Genomic DNA, 19753 nt, shown 5'->3' with positions numbered 1-19753 from the left:
AACATAATCACTAAATATTTGGCATTAGTTTATACTGTTAATCTGGAGGGTTAAACGTGAGCCCACATGGCTAAAAAGAGTGACTCACTCTCAATTGTCTCATATTCTGAATATTTGTATTGCAGGTTCAGGTGACTTTTTCTTATCACTCAAAAAATGTGCACATGCCCTTAATTTTCATTCCAAAAATGTGATGAACAGTTCTTCCAAATATAGATGGGATAGGAATCTTTTGGCTGACAATTACTCAGAGATTCAGTCGAGAATTGAATCTGGGGTACTCTGCTGTGCTAGAAGTTGGCAGGCCTGTGTGGCCTCCATAAATAAAACTAATTAATCTGGCTGTTTTTTAAAATTCCCATATTGCTTGTCTAAACATTGGGTGCTGGTAGCTTTTTTTTTTTTTTAAACTTTCTTCCCTCACCACTCCCTACTATCCCCCTGCAGAAGGGTACACACCTCAATTTTGTAAGTTGGAAGGAAAGGAAAAGAGAGAACATTAATCTGGTAAGTGGCACCAGCAGAGCAGCCCCTGCTCACTTTCAGGGTCACCGTGAGTGGACGTCTCTGCAGCGCTGCCCTGGGGTAAAGCTCAGCTGAGGCCGTGATGGGTGTCAGTTGGCCTTTTCAAAGTGGCACCTCGCTAGGGGCTGGGTCAGAAGAAAATCCAAGATCTGTTCCCATCTCAGTTCACCTGCAGCCCCCATGGGTGAGGAATGTTCCCAGAGAAGAGAGGTAGGGGTGGGACAGGGCGAGGATGGAGAGCAAGGAGAGGGAAGGAAGTGCAGGGGACAGTATGGGAGGCTCTGACAGTCCTCGGTTGAACTCAGACTCTGCTCATGGTGCTGTCTGGAAGACACTGCGTCCCCCGCTCACTCTTCAGCTGCCCTGGGTGTGGACACATGCTCCACAGGTGCACACTGGACTGCTGTGGGCTCCTCTAGGCTGAGATAAAGAATGAATTCCAAGTTGAGAGAGCTTGAATACTGATAGCAAACCGTGTAGAACGAGCCGTCAGTGTTGTAACAGGGTGGGTTGGTCCTGGGTGTCTTTTTGCTTTTCTTCTCAGTTTTGTTCTGATGTCCCCTTACTGAGCTGACTGTATAGGCTGGAAAGTACTAGTCCTACCAAGATATTTGCATTTTTATCAGAGGACACATGGCGATTGAAAAAACTGTTAGGATCCAATATATACATACATACATACTTACATATTTAGATAAACAAACAAGCAACAGTTCTAGCCAGGTAAAGAAGAAATTTGGGGAAGGCTGAAAAAGGTTTCCAGTATTTGTCAGCTTCTAATATGTATTTGTTTGCCTAGGACTTTACCTAGTGAGCCTACTGCTAAGACCATAGTCATGTTCTAAGTGCTCAGGAAAAGCTAACAATGCTTACGTTAGGACAATTATCATCCTCAAGGCAATGAGAGCCTTTTGAGGCCCAAACAGCATCATCAATCCAAATTTGTAGCCAGATTCAAAAGGGCAGCCAGGAAGGGCTGGCCATCCTACAGTGATACCACGCATGCCCCAGCACAGAACTCACCATCTCTCCTAAGATGTAAAGCGTTCTTAAAGTGGGAGTCCTAGATTCCTCAGGCAACTTCTTCTTCCTTTTCCTCTTCCTTTCCTCCTCCTCCTCCTGCTCCTCCTGCTCCTCCTCCTCCTCCTGCTCCTCCTCCACCTCCTCCTCCTCCTGCTCCTCCTCCACCTCCTCCTCCTCCACCTCCTCCTCTTCCTGCTTTTGCTTCTTCTTCTTTCTTCTTTTTTTTGGCTCTCACTCCGTCATCCAGGCTGGAGTGCAGTGGTGTGATCGTGGCTTACTGCAACCTCTGCCTCCAAGGCTCAGGTGATCCTCCCACCTCAGCCTCCCAAGTGACTGGAACTACAGGCACATACTACCAAGCCCAGCTAAGTTTTGTAGTTTTTGTGGAGCTGGGGTTACATACCTAAGCTAAGGTGTTGCACACAAGGCTGATGTGTCACATACCTAGGCTGATGGCTTGGGATGTAGGGTAGTTTGTTGGATCCCCAGAGCTGCATGCCACCCCTCCTCCATGGCGCCTTCCTAGGAATCTTGTCCTCTCTCTGTTTGTGCTTTCGCCTGAAAGAAAGATTCTTCATCAAGGAGCGCCCAGGCCCCAGAATGAACAAGGTGATAACTTTAGCAATCAGGGCAAGCAGCTAATTAAATATTCTAGAAATGTAGTAACTTTGCTTGGTTCTTTTACCTAGAACAACTGAGATAGCTTCACTGTGGTCAAAACAGTAGCCCCAGGCATTTCTAAATTTAAGAGAAGATCGAGGGTAACATCAGTTTGGCTCTTGGAAAATAGCAGGGTTAGATTAAGTTGGGGCTGGCCAGCTTCATGCTCTCAAGTCATTTCCACACCATTTTCCACCTTCTCTCTTGAAGCCCTTGCCTCCCTTGAGCTTCACTTTCACACATTTCCCCTTCCCCTTTCTCATCTCTGTTCTTCTCTATTTAAAAACAGACCCATATTCCAAACTCCTTGTTGTTGTAGATGTGGGACCTGCTCGGTTTGAAAGAGCTTAATCTCCATTGCCTTTGCTGTTCCACTATCCCCAGATCTGGTCCTTGACATAATTCAGAGCGGCTTAAACACTGAGGTTTTTTTTTGTTTGATTGTTTTGTTTTGTTTCTTTGTTTTGTTTTTGATATGGAGTCTCACTTTGTCACCCAGGGTGGAGTGCAATGGCACAATCTTGGCTCGCCACAAACTCCTCCTCCTGGGTTCCAGCGATTCTCCTGCCTCAGTCTCGAGTAGCTGAGATCACAGGCCCGCACCACCATGCCTGGCTAATTCTTGTATTTTTAGTAGAGACAGGGTTTCGCCACTGTTGGCCAGGCTGGACTTGAACTGGCTGGTCTCGAACTCTTGACCTCAAGTGATCTGCCCGCCTTGGCCTCTCAAAGTGCTGGGATTACAAGTGTGAGCCACTGCACCTGGGCAAACACTGAGATTCTTATTCTTATTCTTTAAATTCTGACCACAGCATCTACTTTTTCAATTCTGCAACTCTCTTAGGACTTTTGGAAATGTTCTTTATCTTTATTGTGCTGTGTACGACTTTGACACTTTCTTCAGAAGAACGCGTCTCTCTCTCTGCTTCGATGAAGTATCTTCTCCTCTCTCACTGTCCCCTTCCTAGTTTCTCTTCCTCCTTCCATCACCCAGATTCCTGGCCTTTCAATAAGTTATCTTTCAGTCTCTTCTCTTCATTTTATACAGTATTTTATTTGATAGTAACACCAGCCTTTGTGGCTTCAACCCCCATCCTCGTGTATTAAAATGTATTTTCCAATCTGCTACTTTAGCCTAGATCAGGATACTACTTAGATCTACAATTCTCATTTACTTCTGGAAAATTGAGGTGCATGGCAATTCTGTCAGATTCTAGAAGTTCTCACATATAGAATCTTAACACATTTTCATTGAGTTCAGTAGTGGTGGGTAACTAAATAGCTTACTTTTTCTGCTGCTCTTTGTTCCTTCTCGTAGATCCAAGCTCCCATATGCTATAATTTATTAATAGTGTAAAGAATATTTTAAAGTATTTTGAATACTGCAGATCAGATGGAGATGAATTCTCTAATATTTTTCTGTGTGAAGATGTTTATTTCATCTTGATTTTTGAAGGTCATTTTTTGGGGTACAGAATTGTAGGCTAATATTTTTTTCTTTCAGTACTTGAAAAAAATCTCACACCACTTTTATTTATTTATATTGCTTTTTATAAGATATCAGCCATTATCTTAACTGTTTTTATTGTTTATGCAATGTACTTCTTGTTGACTCATCTTAAGACTTTTTTTTAATTAACTTTTCAGCAGTTTGATAATGATGTGCCCAGGCGTGGTTTTCATAATGTTTATCATTCTTGGAGTTCGATAAAGTGCTCAGATCTGTGATTTGATGTATTTCATCACTTTTGGGAAGTTCTTGACTGTAATCTTTACAGATATATTTTAAAATCTCAATATATTTTTGCGGGATGAATTACATATATATTCTCTTTGTAACACATTAGATGTTACTGGGTTCTGTGCTTTTTCAAGGCTGTATTAACTCTATAGGAAGGAATGGATATGGGGAGTGAATCACTGTATCCAAGGTAGGCTCTCTTTCCCACACCATAGTCAATCTTTATCTCAGTACCTGGTTTAATTCCTTTCATAGTACTCATAACTATAAAAAACAGTTGGCTTATTGATTAGCTTACTTGTTTAATCTCTGTTTTTATCCACTGTGATTTAAATGCTATGAAAGTGGGGACTCTGTCTTGATTTTGCTCTGTCCTTGTTTAATCTCTGTTTTATCCCCTGTGATTTAAATGCTATGAAAGTGGGGACTCTATGTCTTGATTTTGCTCTGTCCTCAGACATTAGAACTCTGTGTAGCTCAGCAGTCTTCCACTAATTATTTGTGAATGAATAGTGGTAGACAGAAAGGCAAAAACAAGATTTACTTACCACTTACACTAGAAGGAGGCTGTTAAAAGGTACGTATTAATAAAACTCTTCAAACAATTTATGATACTGGAAGTGTTTGAATTGTAAAAATAGATTGGAAGGTGAAAAATTTGAAGATAAAAATAAAATATTTTGTAGTAGTTAGGCTTATTGGCTGTAATAGAATCATAGGACTTCACATCTGGATTTCTGATTACTTTAAGATACTTCATGTGAGTGGAATCTTAACATAGTTGTTCTTTTATGATTGACTTGTTTCACTTAACATGATGTCCTCAAAGTTCATCCACCTAGTAGAACATGACAGGATTTCTTTATTTTTTAAGGCTGAAAAATATTGTATGTATATGCCACATATTCTTTTTTCATTCACATGTTGATTGACATTTCTGTTCCTTCTACGTCTTGGCTATTGTGATGTGCAGGAGTTTTTAAGTTTAATGTAGTCCATTTGTCTATTTTTGCTTCTGTTTCCTGAGCTTTTACTGTCATATCCAAGAAATTATTACCAAATTCAACATAATTAATCTTTTCCACTGTTTTCTCATAGACGTTTTATAGTTTTTGGTCTCATATTTAGGCTTTTGATCCATTTTGAGTTAAATTTTGTATGTGATGTATAGTAAGAGTGCTAACCTCATTCTTCGGCATATGGAGATACAATTGTCCCTGAATCCTTTATAGACTCTGTCCTTTTCTCCTTTTGTAGTCTTGGCATCATTGTTGAAATTCAGTTGGCTACTTTATGCAAGGATTGAAGTATGGGCTCTCTATTCTGTTCCATTGGTCTATATATCTGTGTTTATACCAGTATCATGCTGTTTGATTTTGTAGTAAGTTTTCAAACTAGGAAGTGTCAGACCTCCAACTTTGTTTTTTACCCCCAAGATTGTTTTAGTTATTTGGGGTCCCTTGAGACTCTATATAATTTTAGAATTGGCTTTTCTATTTCTGCCAAAAATGCTTTTGGTATTTATACTGGAATTATATTGAATCTGTAGATTGCTTTGAATAGGATTGACATCTTAACAATATTAGGCCTTCCAATCTGTGAAAGCAAGATGTCTTTTTATTACTGGTGTTTTCCTTAATTTCTACAAACAATGTTTTGTAGTTTTTCGTGTATAAGTCCTTTGCCTCTTTAGTTGAGTTTATTCCAAAGTATTTTATTGTTTTTAATGCTCTTGTAAATGGAATCGTTTCATTAACTTCTTTTTTGTTTGTTGTTAATGTATGTAAACACAACTGTCTTTTGAGTGTTGATTTTATATTCAGCAACTTTGCTGAATTTATTAGTTTTAACATTTGTGTGTGCATGTGCAATTTTTACAGTCATCTACATCTAAGATCATGTTGTCTGTGACTAGAGAAAATATTACTTCTTTCCAAAGTTGGATGGTTTTATTTCTTTTTGAGCAGAATTTCTTCCAGTACTATATTGAATAGAAGCAGTGAATGCAAGCATTCATCTCTTGTTCCTAATCTTAGAAAAAAACTTTTAGCCATCGAGGATGAGGTTAGCTGTGGGCTTTTTATGTATGGCCTTTATTATGTTGAGATAGTTTTCCTCTATTCCTATGGTATTGAGTGCTTTTTATAATGAAAGGCTGTTGAATTTTGTCAGATATTTTTTCGGGATCAATTGAGAATATGCATTTTTAAAAATTCATTCTGTTAATATAGCATAATATATTGATTGATTTTTTTTGTATGTTGAACCATCCTTGCATTTCAGGAATAAATCCCACTTGGCCATGATGTATAACAGTTTTAAAGTGCTATTGAATTCTGTTTTCTAGTATTTTGTTGAGGGTTTGTCATCAAAATTGTCGAGGATATTGGCCTATACTTTTCTTTTGACTTTGCCTGCCTTTGCTATCAGGGTAATGCTGTCCTTATAGAATGAGTTTGGAAGTATTCCTCCTCTTTATTTGTCTTGGCAGAGTTTAAGAAAGGATTAGTGTTTTTTCTTCTTTAAATGTTTGATAGAATCCCTGGTGAAGCCACCTGGTCTTGAGCTTTTCAGTGACAGGAAGTTTTTGTTACTGATTCAGTCTCCTTACTAAAAGATTTTTTTTTTTTCCTCCTGAGACAGGGTCTCACTCTGTCACCTAGACTGGAGTGCAGTGGCGTGATCATGGCTCACTGTAGTCTTGACCTCACTGGGCTCATGTGATCTTTCCACCTCAATCTTCTGAGTAGCTGGGACCACAGGTGTGCACCACCTCTCCTGGCTAATTTTTGTATTTTTTGTAGATAGAGAGTTTTGCCATGTTGTTCAGGCTGATCTTTAACTCCTGGGCTCAAGCGATTCACCTGCCTTGGCCTCCCAAAGTGCTGGGATTACAGATGTGAGCCACTGTGCCTGGCCAAGATTTTTTATTGTTTCATGAATGAGTCTTGGTAGGTTATATGCTTCTAAGAATATTTATTTCTTCTAGTTTATCAAGTTTGTTGGCATACAATTATTCATAATAGTCTCACAATTCTTCTTATTTTTGTGACATTGGTTGTAATATTCTTTCATTTTTAAGTATAGCTATTTGAGTCTTCTTTCATTTTTTCTTAGTCTAGCTAAGGGTTTATATATTTCATTGATCTTTTTGAAGAATCAGCTCTTGGTTTTGTTGTTTTTTTTTTTTTTTTTTTTTTTGAGACGGAGTCTTGCTCTGTCGCCCAGGCTGGAGTGCAGTGGCGCGATCTCGGCTCACTGCAAGCTCCACCACCTGGGTTCACGCCATTCTCCTGCCTCAGCCTCTGGAGTAGCTGGGACTACAGGCGCCCGCCACCACGCCCGGCTAATTTCTTTTTGTATTTTTAGAAGAGACGGAGTTTCACCGTGTTAGCCAGGATGGTCTCGATCTCCTGACCTTGTGATCTGCCCGCCTTGGCCTCCCAAAGTGCTGGGATTACAGGCTTGAGCCACTGCGACTGGCCTTGTTGATTTTTTTCTATTTTCTATTTCCTATTTCATTTATCCGTGTACAATCTGTATTATTTGCTTTCTTCAGCTACATTTCTTTAATTATATTTTTTTCTAGTTTTTTGAGGGTGTAAACTTAGATTGTTGATTTGAGGTTTTTCCTCCTTTTTAAATGTAAGTCTTTACTGCTATAAATTTCTTCCTTTGTACTGCTTTTGTTGTAGGCCATAAGTTTTGATATGTTGTGTTTTCTTTATTTGTCTCCACATATTTTCTAAGTTTCCTTGTGATTTCTCCTTTGACCCTTTGGTTGTTTAAGAGTAAATTATTCAATTTCCATATCTTTGTGAATTTTCCTGTTTTACTTTCCTGTTGATTTATTTCGTTCTATTGTACTTTGAGTGATTCAATCTTAAATATGTTAAAACTTGTTTTGTGGACTAACATGTCTTCTGTCTTTGAGAATGTCTATTTGCGCTTGAGGAGAAGGTGTATTTTGCTTTTGTTGGGTGGAGTGTTCGGAATATGTCTGTCAGGTCCAGTTGGTTTGTAGTGTTGTTCAACTCCTCTATTTCTTTGCTTATCTTCTGTCTGGTTCTTTATATAACTGAAAGTGAAATATTGAAGTCTCCTACTGTTATTGTTCTGCTGTCTAGTTGTCTCTTCAGCTCTGCCAATGTTTACCTTATAAATTTGGGAACTCTAATGTTAGGTGTATATTTATTTATGGTTGTTATGTCTTTCTTGTGAATGGACCCTTTTATTACTGAATAACAATCTTCTTTATGTCTCGTGGCATAAAATCTTTGGCTTAAAATCTCTTTTGTCCAATACAAATGTAGTCATCCTTACTTTTTTTAGATTCCCATTTGCATAGAATATCTTTTCTTGGCCGGGCGCGGTGGCTCAAGCCTGTAATCCCAGCACTTTGGGAGGCCGAGATGGGTGGATCACGAGGTCAGGAGATGGAGACCATCCTGGTGAACACGGTGAAACCCTGTCTCTGCTAAAAAATACAAAAAAAAAAAAAAAAAAAAGAAACTTTTCTCATCCTTTCACTTTTAACCTATGTATGTCCTTAGATCTAAAGTGAGTCTCTTGTAGACAGCATGTTCTTTGATCTTTTAAAAATCCATTTAGTCAAGCTATATATTTTAATTAGGGTTGTAATCCATTTACTTAGAAAGTAATTACTGATAGGGGAGGAGTTACTGTTGCTATTTTGTTAATTTTTTTTTTCTGGATGTGTTATAGCTTTGTGCCCCTCCTTTCCTCTCTTGCCGCTCACTTTCTTTTGTGTTTGATTTTCTTTTTCTTTTTTTTTTTTTGAGATGGAGTCTCGCTTTGTCGCCCAGACTGGAGTGCAGTGGTGCGATCTCGGCTCACTGCAAGCCCCGCCTCCTGGGTTCACGCCATTCTCTTGCCTCAGCCTGCTGAGTAGCTGGGACTACAGGCACCCACCACCACGCCCGGCTAATTTTGTTTTTGTGTTTTTAGTAGAGATGGTGTTTCACCTTGTTAGCCAGGATGGTCTCGATCTCCTGACCTCGTGGTCTGCCTGTCTCGACCTCCCAAAGTGCTGGGATTACGGGTGTGAGCTGTCATGCCTGGCTGTGTTTGATTTTTTTTGATTGACATGTTTTGATTCCCTTTTGATTTTCCTTTGTGTATATTCTATAGATATTTTCTTCCTGGTTACCATTACAATTACATGAAATATAACAATCTCTTTTAAACTGATAATTTCAATTGCATATAAAAATTATGCTTCTGCAGTTGATTTCTTGTTTCATCCCATTGTGGTCAAATACAATACTTTGAATAATTTAAATCTTCTTAATGTGTTAAAACTTGTCTTAAGAAGTCTTAAATCTTGACTTGTCTTTAAGACTTGTTTGCCCACACTTTATGTTGTTGATGACTTCAGTTACCTCTTTGTATACTGCATATACATTAACATAGTTTTCTAATTACTTTTTATGCTTTTGTTTTTTAAATTCTATACCTGATTTAAAAGTAATTTCTATCTATTTATATGGTTTAATGTTGCTGTTTATCATTCTTCCACTTCAATTTGAAGGACTACTTTCAGTATTTCTTACATGGAAGCTCTAGTCATGATGAACTCTCTTGGCTCCCCTTCCTTCCTTCCTTCCTTCCTTCCTTCCTTCCTTCCTTCCTTCCTTCCTTCCTTCTTTCCTTCCTTCCTTCCTTCCTTCCTTCCTTCCTTCCTTCCTTCCTTCCTTCCTTCCTTCCTTCCTTTTCTTTCTTTTCTTTCTTTTCTCTCTTTCTCTCTCTTTCTTTCTTTCCCTCCCTCCCTCCCTCCCTCTCTCTCTCTCTCTCTCTCTCTCTCTCTCTCTCTCTCTCTCTCTCCCTTTCTTTCTTTCTTTCTTTCTTTCTTTCTTTCTTTCTTTCTTTCTTTCTTTCTTTCTTTCTTTCTTTCTTTCTTTCTTGACAAAGTCTCACTGTGTCACCTAGGCTGGAGTGCAGTGGCTCTGTCACTTCAGCTTTACTTTGTCTGAGAATGTCTTACATTCTTTTTCATTTTTGAAGGAGAGTTTTTACCATATATAATATTCTTGGTTGATTTTTTTTCCTTTCAGCATTTTGAATATATTATCCAACTTCATTCTGTCCTGTAAGGTTGCTGCTGAGAAATGAGGTTATAATCTAATACAAGCTCCCTTGTACAAGATGAGTCACTTTTCTTTTTGCTTTCAAGATTCTCACTGTCTGTGACTTTTGACAGTTGGATTATGATGTGTCTCTTTGTAGATCTCTTTATTTTTTTTCTACTTATGGTTCTTTTAGCTTTTTGATTATGTATGTCCATTTCTTTCCTCAGATTTGGGAAGTTTTCAGCCATCATTTCTTCAAATAGTCTCTTTCCCCATTTGTTCCTTTTAAATTCCCATAATGCATATGTCATTCTGCTTGACACTCTACCGTAAGTCCATTAGGCTTTCTCTGCTTTGCTTCACTCTTTTTTTGTTTTTGCTTCGTCTTGATAATTTAAAAAGTCTTGTTCTTGAATTTACTGGTTCTTTCTTCTATCTGATCAAGTCTGCTATCGAGTGCTTCTTGTGAATTTTTAAATTCACTTAATTCATTCCTCACTCCTGGTAATTATGTTTGGTTCTTCTTAGTTTCTGTCTCTTTTCTGATATTATCATTTTGTTCATTTTTTAAAAATTTCGTTAGTTTTTTCCATCTACGCCGCCTTTTATGTCCTTGAGCATCCTTACGACAGTTATTTTGAATTATCTATATGCTAATTCATATATTCTCATGCCTTTAGGATTAGTTTTAGGATATTTAATTTGTGAGCTTGGACCCAGTCTTTGTGGTCAGGTTTCATGCAGGAAGGACTTTCACCAATCAGCATGGCCAGAGATCCTGGAGACGTCTAAAGCCTTTTCTGGGGATGCATGCTCTTCAGACTTGCGCACTTAAATGTATTAGGTTGGTGCAAAAGTAATTTCCACAACCGCAATTACTTTTGCACCAAGTTACTAATGGAAGGGTGGGTTGCTTTCCACTCAGGGGCTCCCTCTGATGTCTGTCTGTGGTACTGCAGTGTCTTTGGTGGTGTAGCAAACTGAGGTACTGGCACTCCCCCTACTGTCTTTCTGTGGTACTGCAGAGTCCGGTGGTAAAACAAGCCACGTCCATTGCCTGTTCTGGGTCCACCAACCTGCCACCCTGTTCCTGTAAGCGTTTAAATTCAGAGAACACAGAAACCAGTCCCTTGGGCAGCCCCACGAAAAGTCAGAATGTTGAAAATGTTCTACTCTTTTCCTTCTTTCCTCAGAGAGAAGTGGGGAATGTTCTCCTGAACACCCCCCGTGTACTTGCGGGGAGGCAGTCTGGCAGGTGTGCGCCAGGAATTTTCCTACGGGGACTTCTGTGTGGTTGGCTTTGCACTGGCCGGGGGTGCTGCAGAGACCTCTGAATTGTGTTCGAGATCTCTCACAGAGGCAGCTGGTCTGTATCGTGTGGTTAAGTCAGCGGCTTCACGTGGAAAGTAGGGTCTGGGGTTTCCTACTCTGCCGTCTTGCTGATGTCACTTTGTTCATGTCACTCAGGTACAGTGAGGTTTGTCAGGCACTGAGGATTTTCATACCATCCTCAGTTAAAGGCATAGTGCAGTTAGCCCTTCACATCTGCTCTTAACTGACAGCTCTGCTGGTCAGCGCAGTTCTGCATTCCCTGCCAGACGGTGGAAGCGAGAAGCTGCTATTACAAAGGGAGTTGTTAGAACTTATCTTTCCTGTTATAACGAACAGAATTCGTGGCTGGAAAAAGATCTTACTTCAAATATTCAGTTGATAGATGGAGAAAAACCCCATCAAATTTAAGTGACTTTCTCAAGGCCATATGGCTACTTTAGAGTCAAGTTTATAACATTACTAGGCTTGGCACTTGCCTTCCTCAATTCTCTTACATTCTTGCCCTCAAACCCTTTCAGGAATTCTCTTACATTCTTGCCCTCAAACCCTTTCAGGAGGTGGAAATTGAGATCGGAGCCTTTGAGCACCTGCCCGTCAGAGCTCTGAAGGATTTGTGGTTCTGAACTTAACAGCAGTGGTTTTATTCTTTTGAGAACAGGAATTCTCAAGGTCTCTTAGTAGTATATTTTACATGGATGCGCAAAAATGTAGAATGTCACTATTTGCCTCCTTCCGTGTTACTTGTTGTATCTGACCCACAGCGAAATGACAATAACCTTATCTTGATCTTTGTCCCCTCCTGCTGGCCTCCTCGGGATCACGTATTTAAAGGGTGTTTGGGAAAGGAGTGAGGGCATTGGAGTTCTGGGATGAATGGAAATAGGATTAGCTGTAAACCCTATATTTAAGGGTCTGAACCAAGTAAATTGGCCAAATAGGACCTTAACTGAGCTGGAATGGGACCTGCGATAGAGACTTTACCATCTCAGGGCTCCAGTACTAAGTTATGGAAAACATCTTTGCAAGGACTCAGAGTGTTGGCAAAACTGCAATGTTGACAAAGTTTGCTTATCCCATGTGCTTTTTACCCAAAGTCTTCCACTTACTCCCCATAACAGTATTCTCCAAGTTAGAAAAAAAGCATTTGAAAACAAATCTTCACTGAGATGCTATGGATAGGTTTTATATAATCCTCAGAGACAGAGAATTTGTGTTTAAAAAATTCTTGAAAGATTAGTTGTCATGATAATCATGATAATGATGATGATGATGATAAAAAACAGTACTAATCCCATTGAAGTATTTGTTCTCTAGGTCTGTCTCTCTTTTTTTTTTTTTTTTTTTTTTTTGAGACGGAGTCTCGCTGTGTCGCCCAGGCTGGAGTGCAGTGGTGCGATCTCGGCTCACTGCAAGCTCCGCCTCCCGGGTTCACGCCATTCTCCTGCCTCAGCCTCCCGAGTAGCTGGGACTACAGGCGCCGCCACTGCGCCCGGCTAATTTTTTTTGTATTTTTGGTAGAGACGGGGTTTCACCGTGTTAGCCGGGATGATCTCGATCTCCTCACCTTGTGATCCGCCCGCCTCAGCCTCCCAAAGTGCTGGGATTACAGGCATGAGCCACTGCGCCCGGCCTAGAGTCTCTTTAAGCCTCACTACCAAAACAGAAAACTCCAGGAGGTTGAGGGTGGAATCCTGGATTCTCTGCTTTGGTGAAGCTGCCGAATCCCAGTTAAGTCACTCCTCAATCATAGTTTAACTTCCTCTCTGTAAAATGGGAACAAGAACGCTACTGCATACTGATTAAATGCAAAGTGCTGATCACAGAGACATGTAATAAATCTTATCATCCTTCGTCTGTGGACATTAGCAGAGGGAGAGAAGGCAGAACTGAAAGGAAGGTTGGTGATGGGTGTAGGGGAGCCTCTACCTAATGCATCATTGTGCTCAGTGGGACTCTTAGTTTAGGAAAAGGAAAGGGACGGTTGAACCCGGTTCCCCACCCTTGTCCCCAAAGGCGGGAAGGATGGAAGGGAGGTTCCCAGCTATTGGGAGAGCCTTTTATGCTGTGGGGGCATGAGAGTTAATGCTATTTATTCATCTTCTGAAAATTCATGGACTGATATTTAAATACTTAAGTCGTATTTACTCTTTTCATGAAAAAGTAGAAACTTAAGTGCCTAGGGTGACTTTTAAACATAAACATTATTTGAAAAGAAGCAAATGCAATATTTTGGCATTCTATTCCACATTTAATTCCAGGGGCCTTAACAACCATAGCTAAAAATTTGCTGAGTGCCAGCTGCTTACTGTGTAACAGCCCGGCCCTCTACCCTCATCTTGAATTAGGTTCTGCCATCAGCCTGTCTTCCGCCCAGGGGAACTGAGGCACAGAGACGTGAAGAAACTTTTCGAGATGATAAAACTGGTGAGCAGCTGAGCCCCTCTGCAGCCAGGCTGTGCCCTCCCGGGGTATGTCGCCTCACTTGACACGTCTGCTCAAAGTTCCTTAGTGTCTCCGCGTCTCATTCCCACTGCTGGTCTGGGACAGCTCTTTAGGGATTCCCTTGCATGGACAGCTGTAAACACCTAGACCTCTTCCCCCTCCACCTTTTTGTCCCTGTCAACACCTGTTGGTCCTGTAGCTTGTCTGTTGGAATCTCTGTTTCTGGTTTTTTTTTTTTTGAGATGGAGTCTCGCTCTGTGGCCCAGGCTGGAGTGTAGTGGCACCATCTCTGCTCACTGCAAGCTCCACCTCCCAGGCTCACGCCATTCTCCTGCCTCCGCCTCCTGAGTAGCTGGGACTAGAGGTGCCGCCACCACGCCCGGCTAATTTTTCTGTATTTTTAGTGGAGACGGGGTTTCACTATGTTAGCCAGGATGGTCTCGATCTCCTGACCTCGTGATCCACCCGCCTCGGCCTCCCAAAGTGCTGGGATGACAGGCTTGAGCCACCGCCCCCGGCCTGTTGTTTTCTGTCTCTCGCTTGTTTATGAATGAATATTCATGGTTTCATTTGCTCTCACAACGTCACTCTCTACTTTTTCCTCTCCGTGGAGGTAATATAATTTTTGTTGTAACAGATGATTATTTTCAGGAACAGCTTTGTCTCCGATGATCTTTTATTAGCCATTTGCTCAACTACTTGGGTCAGCATGTAATCGTCATCATGTTCTAGGAGACATTTAAAAATTATTCTCGTTCAAAAGTAAGACAGTGCTATATAATCAGTAAGGTGACTGTTGTTTATAATGATCTATTGTATATTTCAAAATAACTGAAAAAGAATAATTCAAATGTTCCTAGCACAAAGAAAGGATGAATGTTTAAGGCAATGGATATTCCAATTATGCTGATGTGATCTTTATGGACTATGTAAATGTATTAAATTAACACGTGTATCCCAAAAATATGTTCGTCTGTTATGTATCAATAAAAGAACATTAAAAGAGAAAAGAACGTATTTTTTCGTGTTGCAGTTGGCAAGCTCGCGAGCATTTAACATGTAAAGTTAAGTAATTATAACTTTACAACTGCAATTTTTACGCACCATAGTTACACAACATCCGGGGGTCACCTACTGTGCCAAATGCTGTGGGAAGGGTGAGGGCGAATCACACAGACTTGCCTTCCAGTGGCTGGCTTTCCTTGTTGAGGGCGCTAAAAGGCGCCCATGATCTGAAAATAGGGAGTAATCATATAATGTAGGGATTCAGAGAGAGGAAATACATCTTTTCTTCTCCACTGCTGTATGTTAACTTAATTTCCCTAAAAGACCCCAGACACTTACTGAAAGTTTATGTGAGTGGCTGAGCCCAGTGGCTCATGCCTGTAATCACAGCACTTTGGGAGGCCCAAGTGGGAAGGCTGTTTGTTTGTTTTTTTTTTTTTTTAAGAGATCTGAAGTGATTTTACCTTTATTTCCTTCACTTTAAGCCAATCATGAAATTTCACAGTGATTTCTGGGGTGGGGGTAGAAGGAAGGCGGTGTTAAGAATCATCGGGGCTGTGGCCCAGTCAGCCCGCGGAGGTGCAGGCAGGGTGGGCCCTCACTGGGGCAGCTGGAGGAGCACAGACTGCCCCGCTGGCAGGTAGGTGATGTTCCGAGAACGTGAGAGCTGGTATGCGATGTCCTCCGCGGCTTCCAGCTTGCGCAGCTCGATCAGGCCATCCCCTGCAGTGGCCAGTGAGTTGGCAATCAGCTCAGCCGCCTTGGAGTCACCCTCAGCAGAGATGATGGCTGCCTTTTTTTGCTGCTCAGCCTTTTCCACCACAAATCTGGCCCTCTCTGCTTCCTGCTGAGCCACCTGTTTGGCTTCCACCGCTTCTGTGAACTCCTTCCCGAAGGTCAGATGTGTCAAGGACACGTCATCCAGGATGAGCCCAAAGGTGGCTGCTCGCTCTGTAAGATCGTCGCTCACCTGCCTGGAGACCAGCTCCCTCTGGGTGATTAGTTCTCCAGCATCAAAGCGAGCCACCACTGACTTGAGGATCTCGGTTGTGATGGACGGCAGCACACGCTCATCATAGTCCTCTCCGATGCTGGTGAAGATGCGAGGAAGCTGGCTAGCGACGGGCCGGAAGAGGATGCGCAGTGTGATGTTGACATTCTGTAAATCTTTGCTACCAGTGATGACTGGCACATTACGTGGTCGAGAACGGCAGTCAAAGATAATTGGTTTCTGTACCCATGGGATGAGAAAGTGAGTCCCTTCCCCTACCACAATGTCCTGTACTCCACGGAACCGGTCAAAGATGACAGCTCTGTGCCCAGCATCCACATTATATAAGGCAGAGTTCACCACGCCTCCTGCAACAGCTAAGGCCAGGCCAAACTTGCCAATGGACTCAAACACTTTGGCAGCCATGTTTTCTTCTGCTGGACCCTCTCACACCTGCTTCCACTCTCGTGGGAAGGCTGTTTGAATCTGGAAGTTCAAGACCAGCCTAGGCAACATAGCGAGACCCTGTTTCTATAAAAACGTTAAAAAATTAGCCTGATATGTTGGTGTGTGCCTGTAGTCCTCGTTACTTAGGAGGCTGAGACGGGAGGATTGCCTGAGCCCAGGAGGTCCAGGCTGCAGTGAGCCATGATTGCATCACTGCACTCCAGTGTGGGCAACAGAGCAAGCCCTTCCTCGAAATAAATAATAAATAAAATAAGTTAAAAATCTGCATGAGAACTATCTTTTGTAAGAGGTATTAATCAAAAGACTCAGCTCAGAAAGAACTAAGTGACTGTGACTACTGGTCTTTGTGGCCCTGGACGCCTGCCACCTCCCTGCTCTGGGGTTCTGTGTAAATCCATAGGCTCTTTCCTTCCGGGATGGCTTTCTGCCATGCCGCCTTCCCCGGTGGATGACTGCAGAACCATACCTTGTGAGCCCTGCTGAGCCAAGCACAACTCCTTTGTCTTTTTTTCTACCCTTTTCTTCTCCTCTCCTTAATTTTTCTAAAGTAAATCATGCTGTCATAAGTCTGGTTTTAGAGAGAACCTTCTTGGGATTTTGAGAAGCCAGCTCAATACGACTTGCCATTTCACGTTGGAAAAGTTAGGAGAACGTCTAGAATCAGACCAACCAGGCTTCCTCTCTTCCTGTTATGAACCACGCCAGGAATTAACCCCATTTTAAAAGGACACAACTTACTTATTAACCCACCTGACTTATTAAATGACATCTGTGCCCACCTCAGGGGGCCCAGGGCCAAAGAAGGAGCCATCAAAGTTAGCAAAATGAGATGTTTATTACCATATGAAGACCATCAGGAGAGGGGCTGAGGTGAGTTTAGCAGGAATCTTGTACTATATTAAATGTGATTTTTGGGTATCAAGTCCCAAAGGAATTGATTTCGGGAACTTTCTTCAAATAAAATACAATTTATTCCCTTTTGACCATGACAGGATTCCTTTAACTTCCGCCATAAGCAAAGCAAAGCATCTGCTCACCCCTAGTTTTTGGCACGTGCCTCTAGGTCCGTCCACAGACCCCCCTGCATTCCCTCCCCAGCAAGGCCGCTGCCAGGTCCCCCTTCCCACTGGGGCTGTCCCCTCAGCTCGTCGTGATGGTTCAGAGAGTCCTCCACAGGCTCTGCTCTCTGGCTTCTTCCAGGATGCAGACGACCGTGGAGAGTGGAGAAAAACAACCAAGCCTGGGTCTGCTTTGGTTTTGTAACAGAGGCAAAGAGAAAAGGCAGCCCACGTACTCCCCTTAGGACCACCTCAGTCCATCAGTGGAGCAAATGTGGCTGGTGCTTGTCGAGGCTTAGCGGGGTGTCTTTGCAAGGTTCACGTTTGCCGCACAACTTACGAGTTTATGATTCTTCTCAGACATACTAATTCTCAATTCTTAGGAAATAATAGCAACCAGATAAGGAAGGTAGAATTCAAAGGAAGAATCCATTTTAACCCAAATGTAGGGGACTCAGTTCCATCATGCCTATTTTATTCTTTAAAAAAATAGAACCTGCTTTCTTTCAGTCAGCAAATTGCTCCCCACCACCCCATTTCTGGCTTTCCTACCTTCGTATCCCCATCCTTCTCTTGATTGCTTAGGGTTTATTATATTGTAGTAAAATACACATGACACAAAATTTACCATCTTAACCATTGTTAAATATACAGTTGAGTGGCAGTAGGTCCGTTCGCATCGCTGTGTAGCCACCACCGCCGTCCATCTCCAGAACTCTTTTCATCTTGCAGACCTGAAACTCTGTACCCGTTAAACAGCTCCCATTTCCCCTTCTCTAGTCACTGGAAACCAACACTGTACTTTCTGTCTCTTTGAATTTGACTCCTGTAGGAGGCTTATATAAGTGGAATCATAGTATTTGCTCTTTTGTGACTATCTTATTTCACTTAGCATAATATCCTCAAGGTTTATTCATGTTGTGGCACATATCACAATATCCTTCCTCTTTAAGGCAAAATAATAATCCATTGTCTATGTATACGACATTTTTAAAATCCGTTTATTTGTTGATAAGCACTTGAGTTGTTTCTACCTTTTGGCTATTGTGAATAATATTATTAGCATAGCTGTTCCATCTGTTTGAACCCCTCCTTTTAATTCCTTTGGGTGCATACCCAGACGTGGAACTACTGGATCATATGGTAATTCTATTTTTAGCTTTTCGAGGAATCACTCTACTATTTTCCACAGTGGGTACATCATTTTTCTTCCCATAAACAGCGCACAAGGATTATAAAGTCTTCATAGCCTGGCTGGCACTTGTTATTTTCTGTTGTTGTTGTTTGTTTGTTTGTTTTTGTTTGTAATAGTAGCCATCCGAATGGGTGTGAGGTGTTATTTTGTGGTTTTGATTTTTCATTTCCCTAATAACTGATGATGTTTTCATGTGCTTATTATCCGTTTCTATATTTTCTTGGGTGAAATGTCTAAGTTTTTTGGCCGTTTAAATCAGGTTCGTTTGTTGTTGTTGTTGAGTTGTAGGAGTTATTTATGTATTCTGGATATTAACCACTTAGCAGAGATACTATTTGCAAATATTTTCTCCCACTCAATGGGTTGCCTTTTTACTCTGTTGTGCCCTCTATGCACAGAAGTTTTAAATTTTGTTACAGTCAAGTTCATTTGTTTTTCTTTTGTTGCCTGATCTTCTGGTGTTATATCCAAGAGACGGTTGTTAAATCCAATGTCAAGCTTTCCCTCATGCTTTCTTCTGATAGTTTTGTAGTTTTAGGCCTTACAGTTAGGTCTCAAATCCATTTTGAGTTAACTTTTGTATATGGCGTAAGGTAAGGGTGCAACTTCATTCTTTTGCCTGTGGATATCCAGTTTTCCCAGCACTGTGGGTTGAAAAGACTGTCCATTCCCCCACTGAACGGTCTTGGCAACTTTGTGGAAGATCACTTGTCAGGGCTTAGCCTTGAGTCTTTGCATCATAAACCTTGAGCTGCCTGAGGCCAATCTCCTTCCTGGCTTCTACTGTCGGAGCCACTATTCTAGTGCTTCATTTACGTTAGCCTGACGCTGCTTAAAAGACCATCTACGGGCACGGTGGCCCACACCTGTATTCCCAGCACTTTGGGAGGCCGAGGTGGGCAGATCACTTGAGGTCAGGAGTTTGAGACCAACTTGGCTAACATGGTGAAACCTTATCTCTGCTAAAAATACAAAATTAGCTGGGTGTGGTGGCAGGCGCCTGTAATCCCAGCTACTTGGAAGACTAAGTCAGGAGAATCGCTTGAACCTGGGAGGCGGGGTTGCGGTGAGCTGAGATTGCGCCATTGCACTCCACCATGGGAGACAAAGCAAGACCCTGTCTCAAAGAAAGAAGCTTCTACTAAAAGCTCTTCATTTTCCTTGGCATTTTGCGAGTGTGTGTGTGTGTGTGTGTACACTTATTGCAAACTCTTATCTCTTACA

At 41.6% G+C, this 19753-nt stretch overlaps 2 protein-coding genes across 2 annotated transcripts in view; one reads left to right on the top strand and one right to left on the bottom strand.

The window, feature by feature from the left end:
- Positions 1–19753, top strand: part of GABRG3 (gamma-aminobutyric acid type A receptor subunit gamma3) — a 566143-nt gene that overhangs the window by 35607 nt on the left and 510783 nt on the right. The window lies entirely within an intron of this gene.
- Positions 15237–16272, bottom strand: LOC103246052 (prohibitin 1). The gene has a single exon (XM_037985291.2). The coding sequence runs from the start codon at positions 16232–16234 to the stop codon at positions 15416–15418; it is 819 nt and encodes a 272-aa protein (XP_037841219.2). The 5' UTR covers positions 16235–16272; the 3' UTR covers positions 15237–15415.

Source organism: Chlorocebus sabaeus, chromosome 26, assembly GCF_047675955.1.
Source record: "Chlorocebus sabaeus isolate Y175 chromosome 26, mChlSab1.0.hap1, whole genome shotgun sequence".
Lineage (NCBI taxonomy): Eukaryota > Metazoa > Chordata > Mammalia > Primates > Cercopithecidae > Chlorocebus > Chlorocebus sabaeus.
The sequence above is the reverse complement of the archived record's forward strand: the minus strand, read 5'-3'. Positions and strand labels throughout refer to the sequence as shown.

Excerpts from the sequence above, each read along its gene's own strand:
- LOC103246052 (XM_037985291.2), bottom strand. The coding sequence starts at position 16,234 with ATGGCTGCCAAAGTGTTTGAGTCCATTGGCAAGTTTGGCCTGGCCTTA.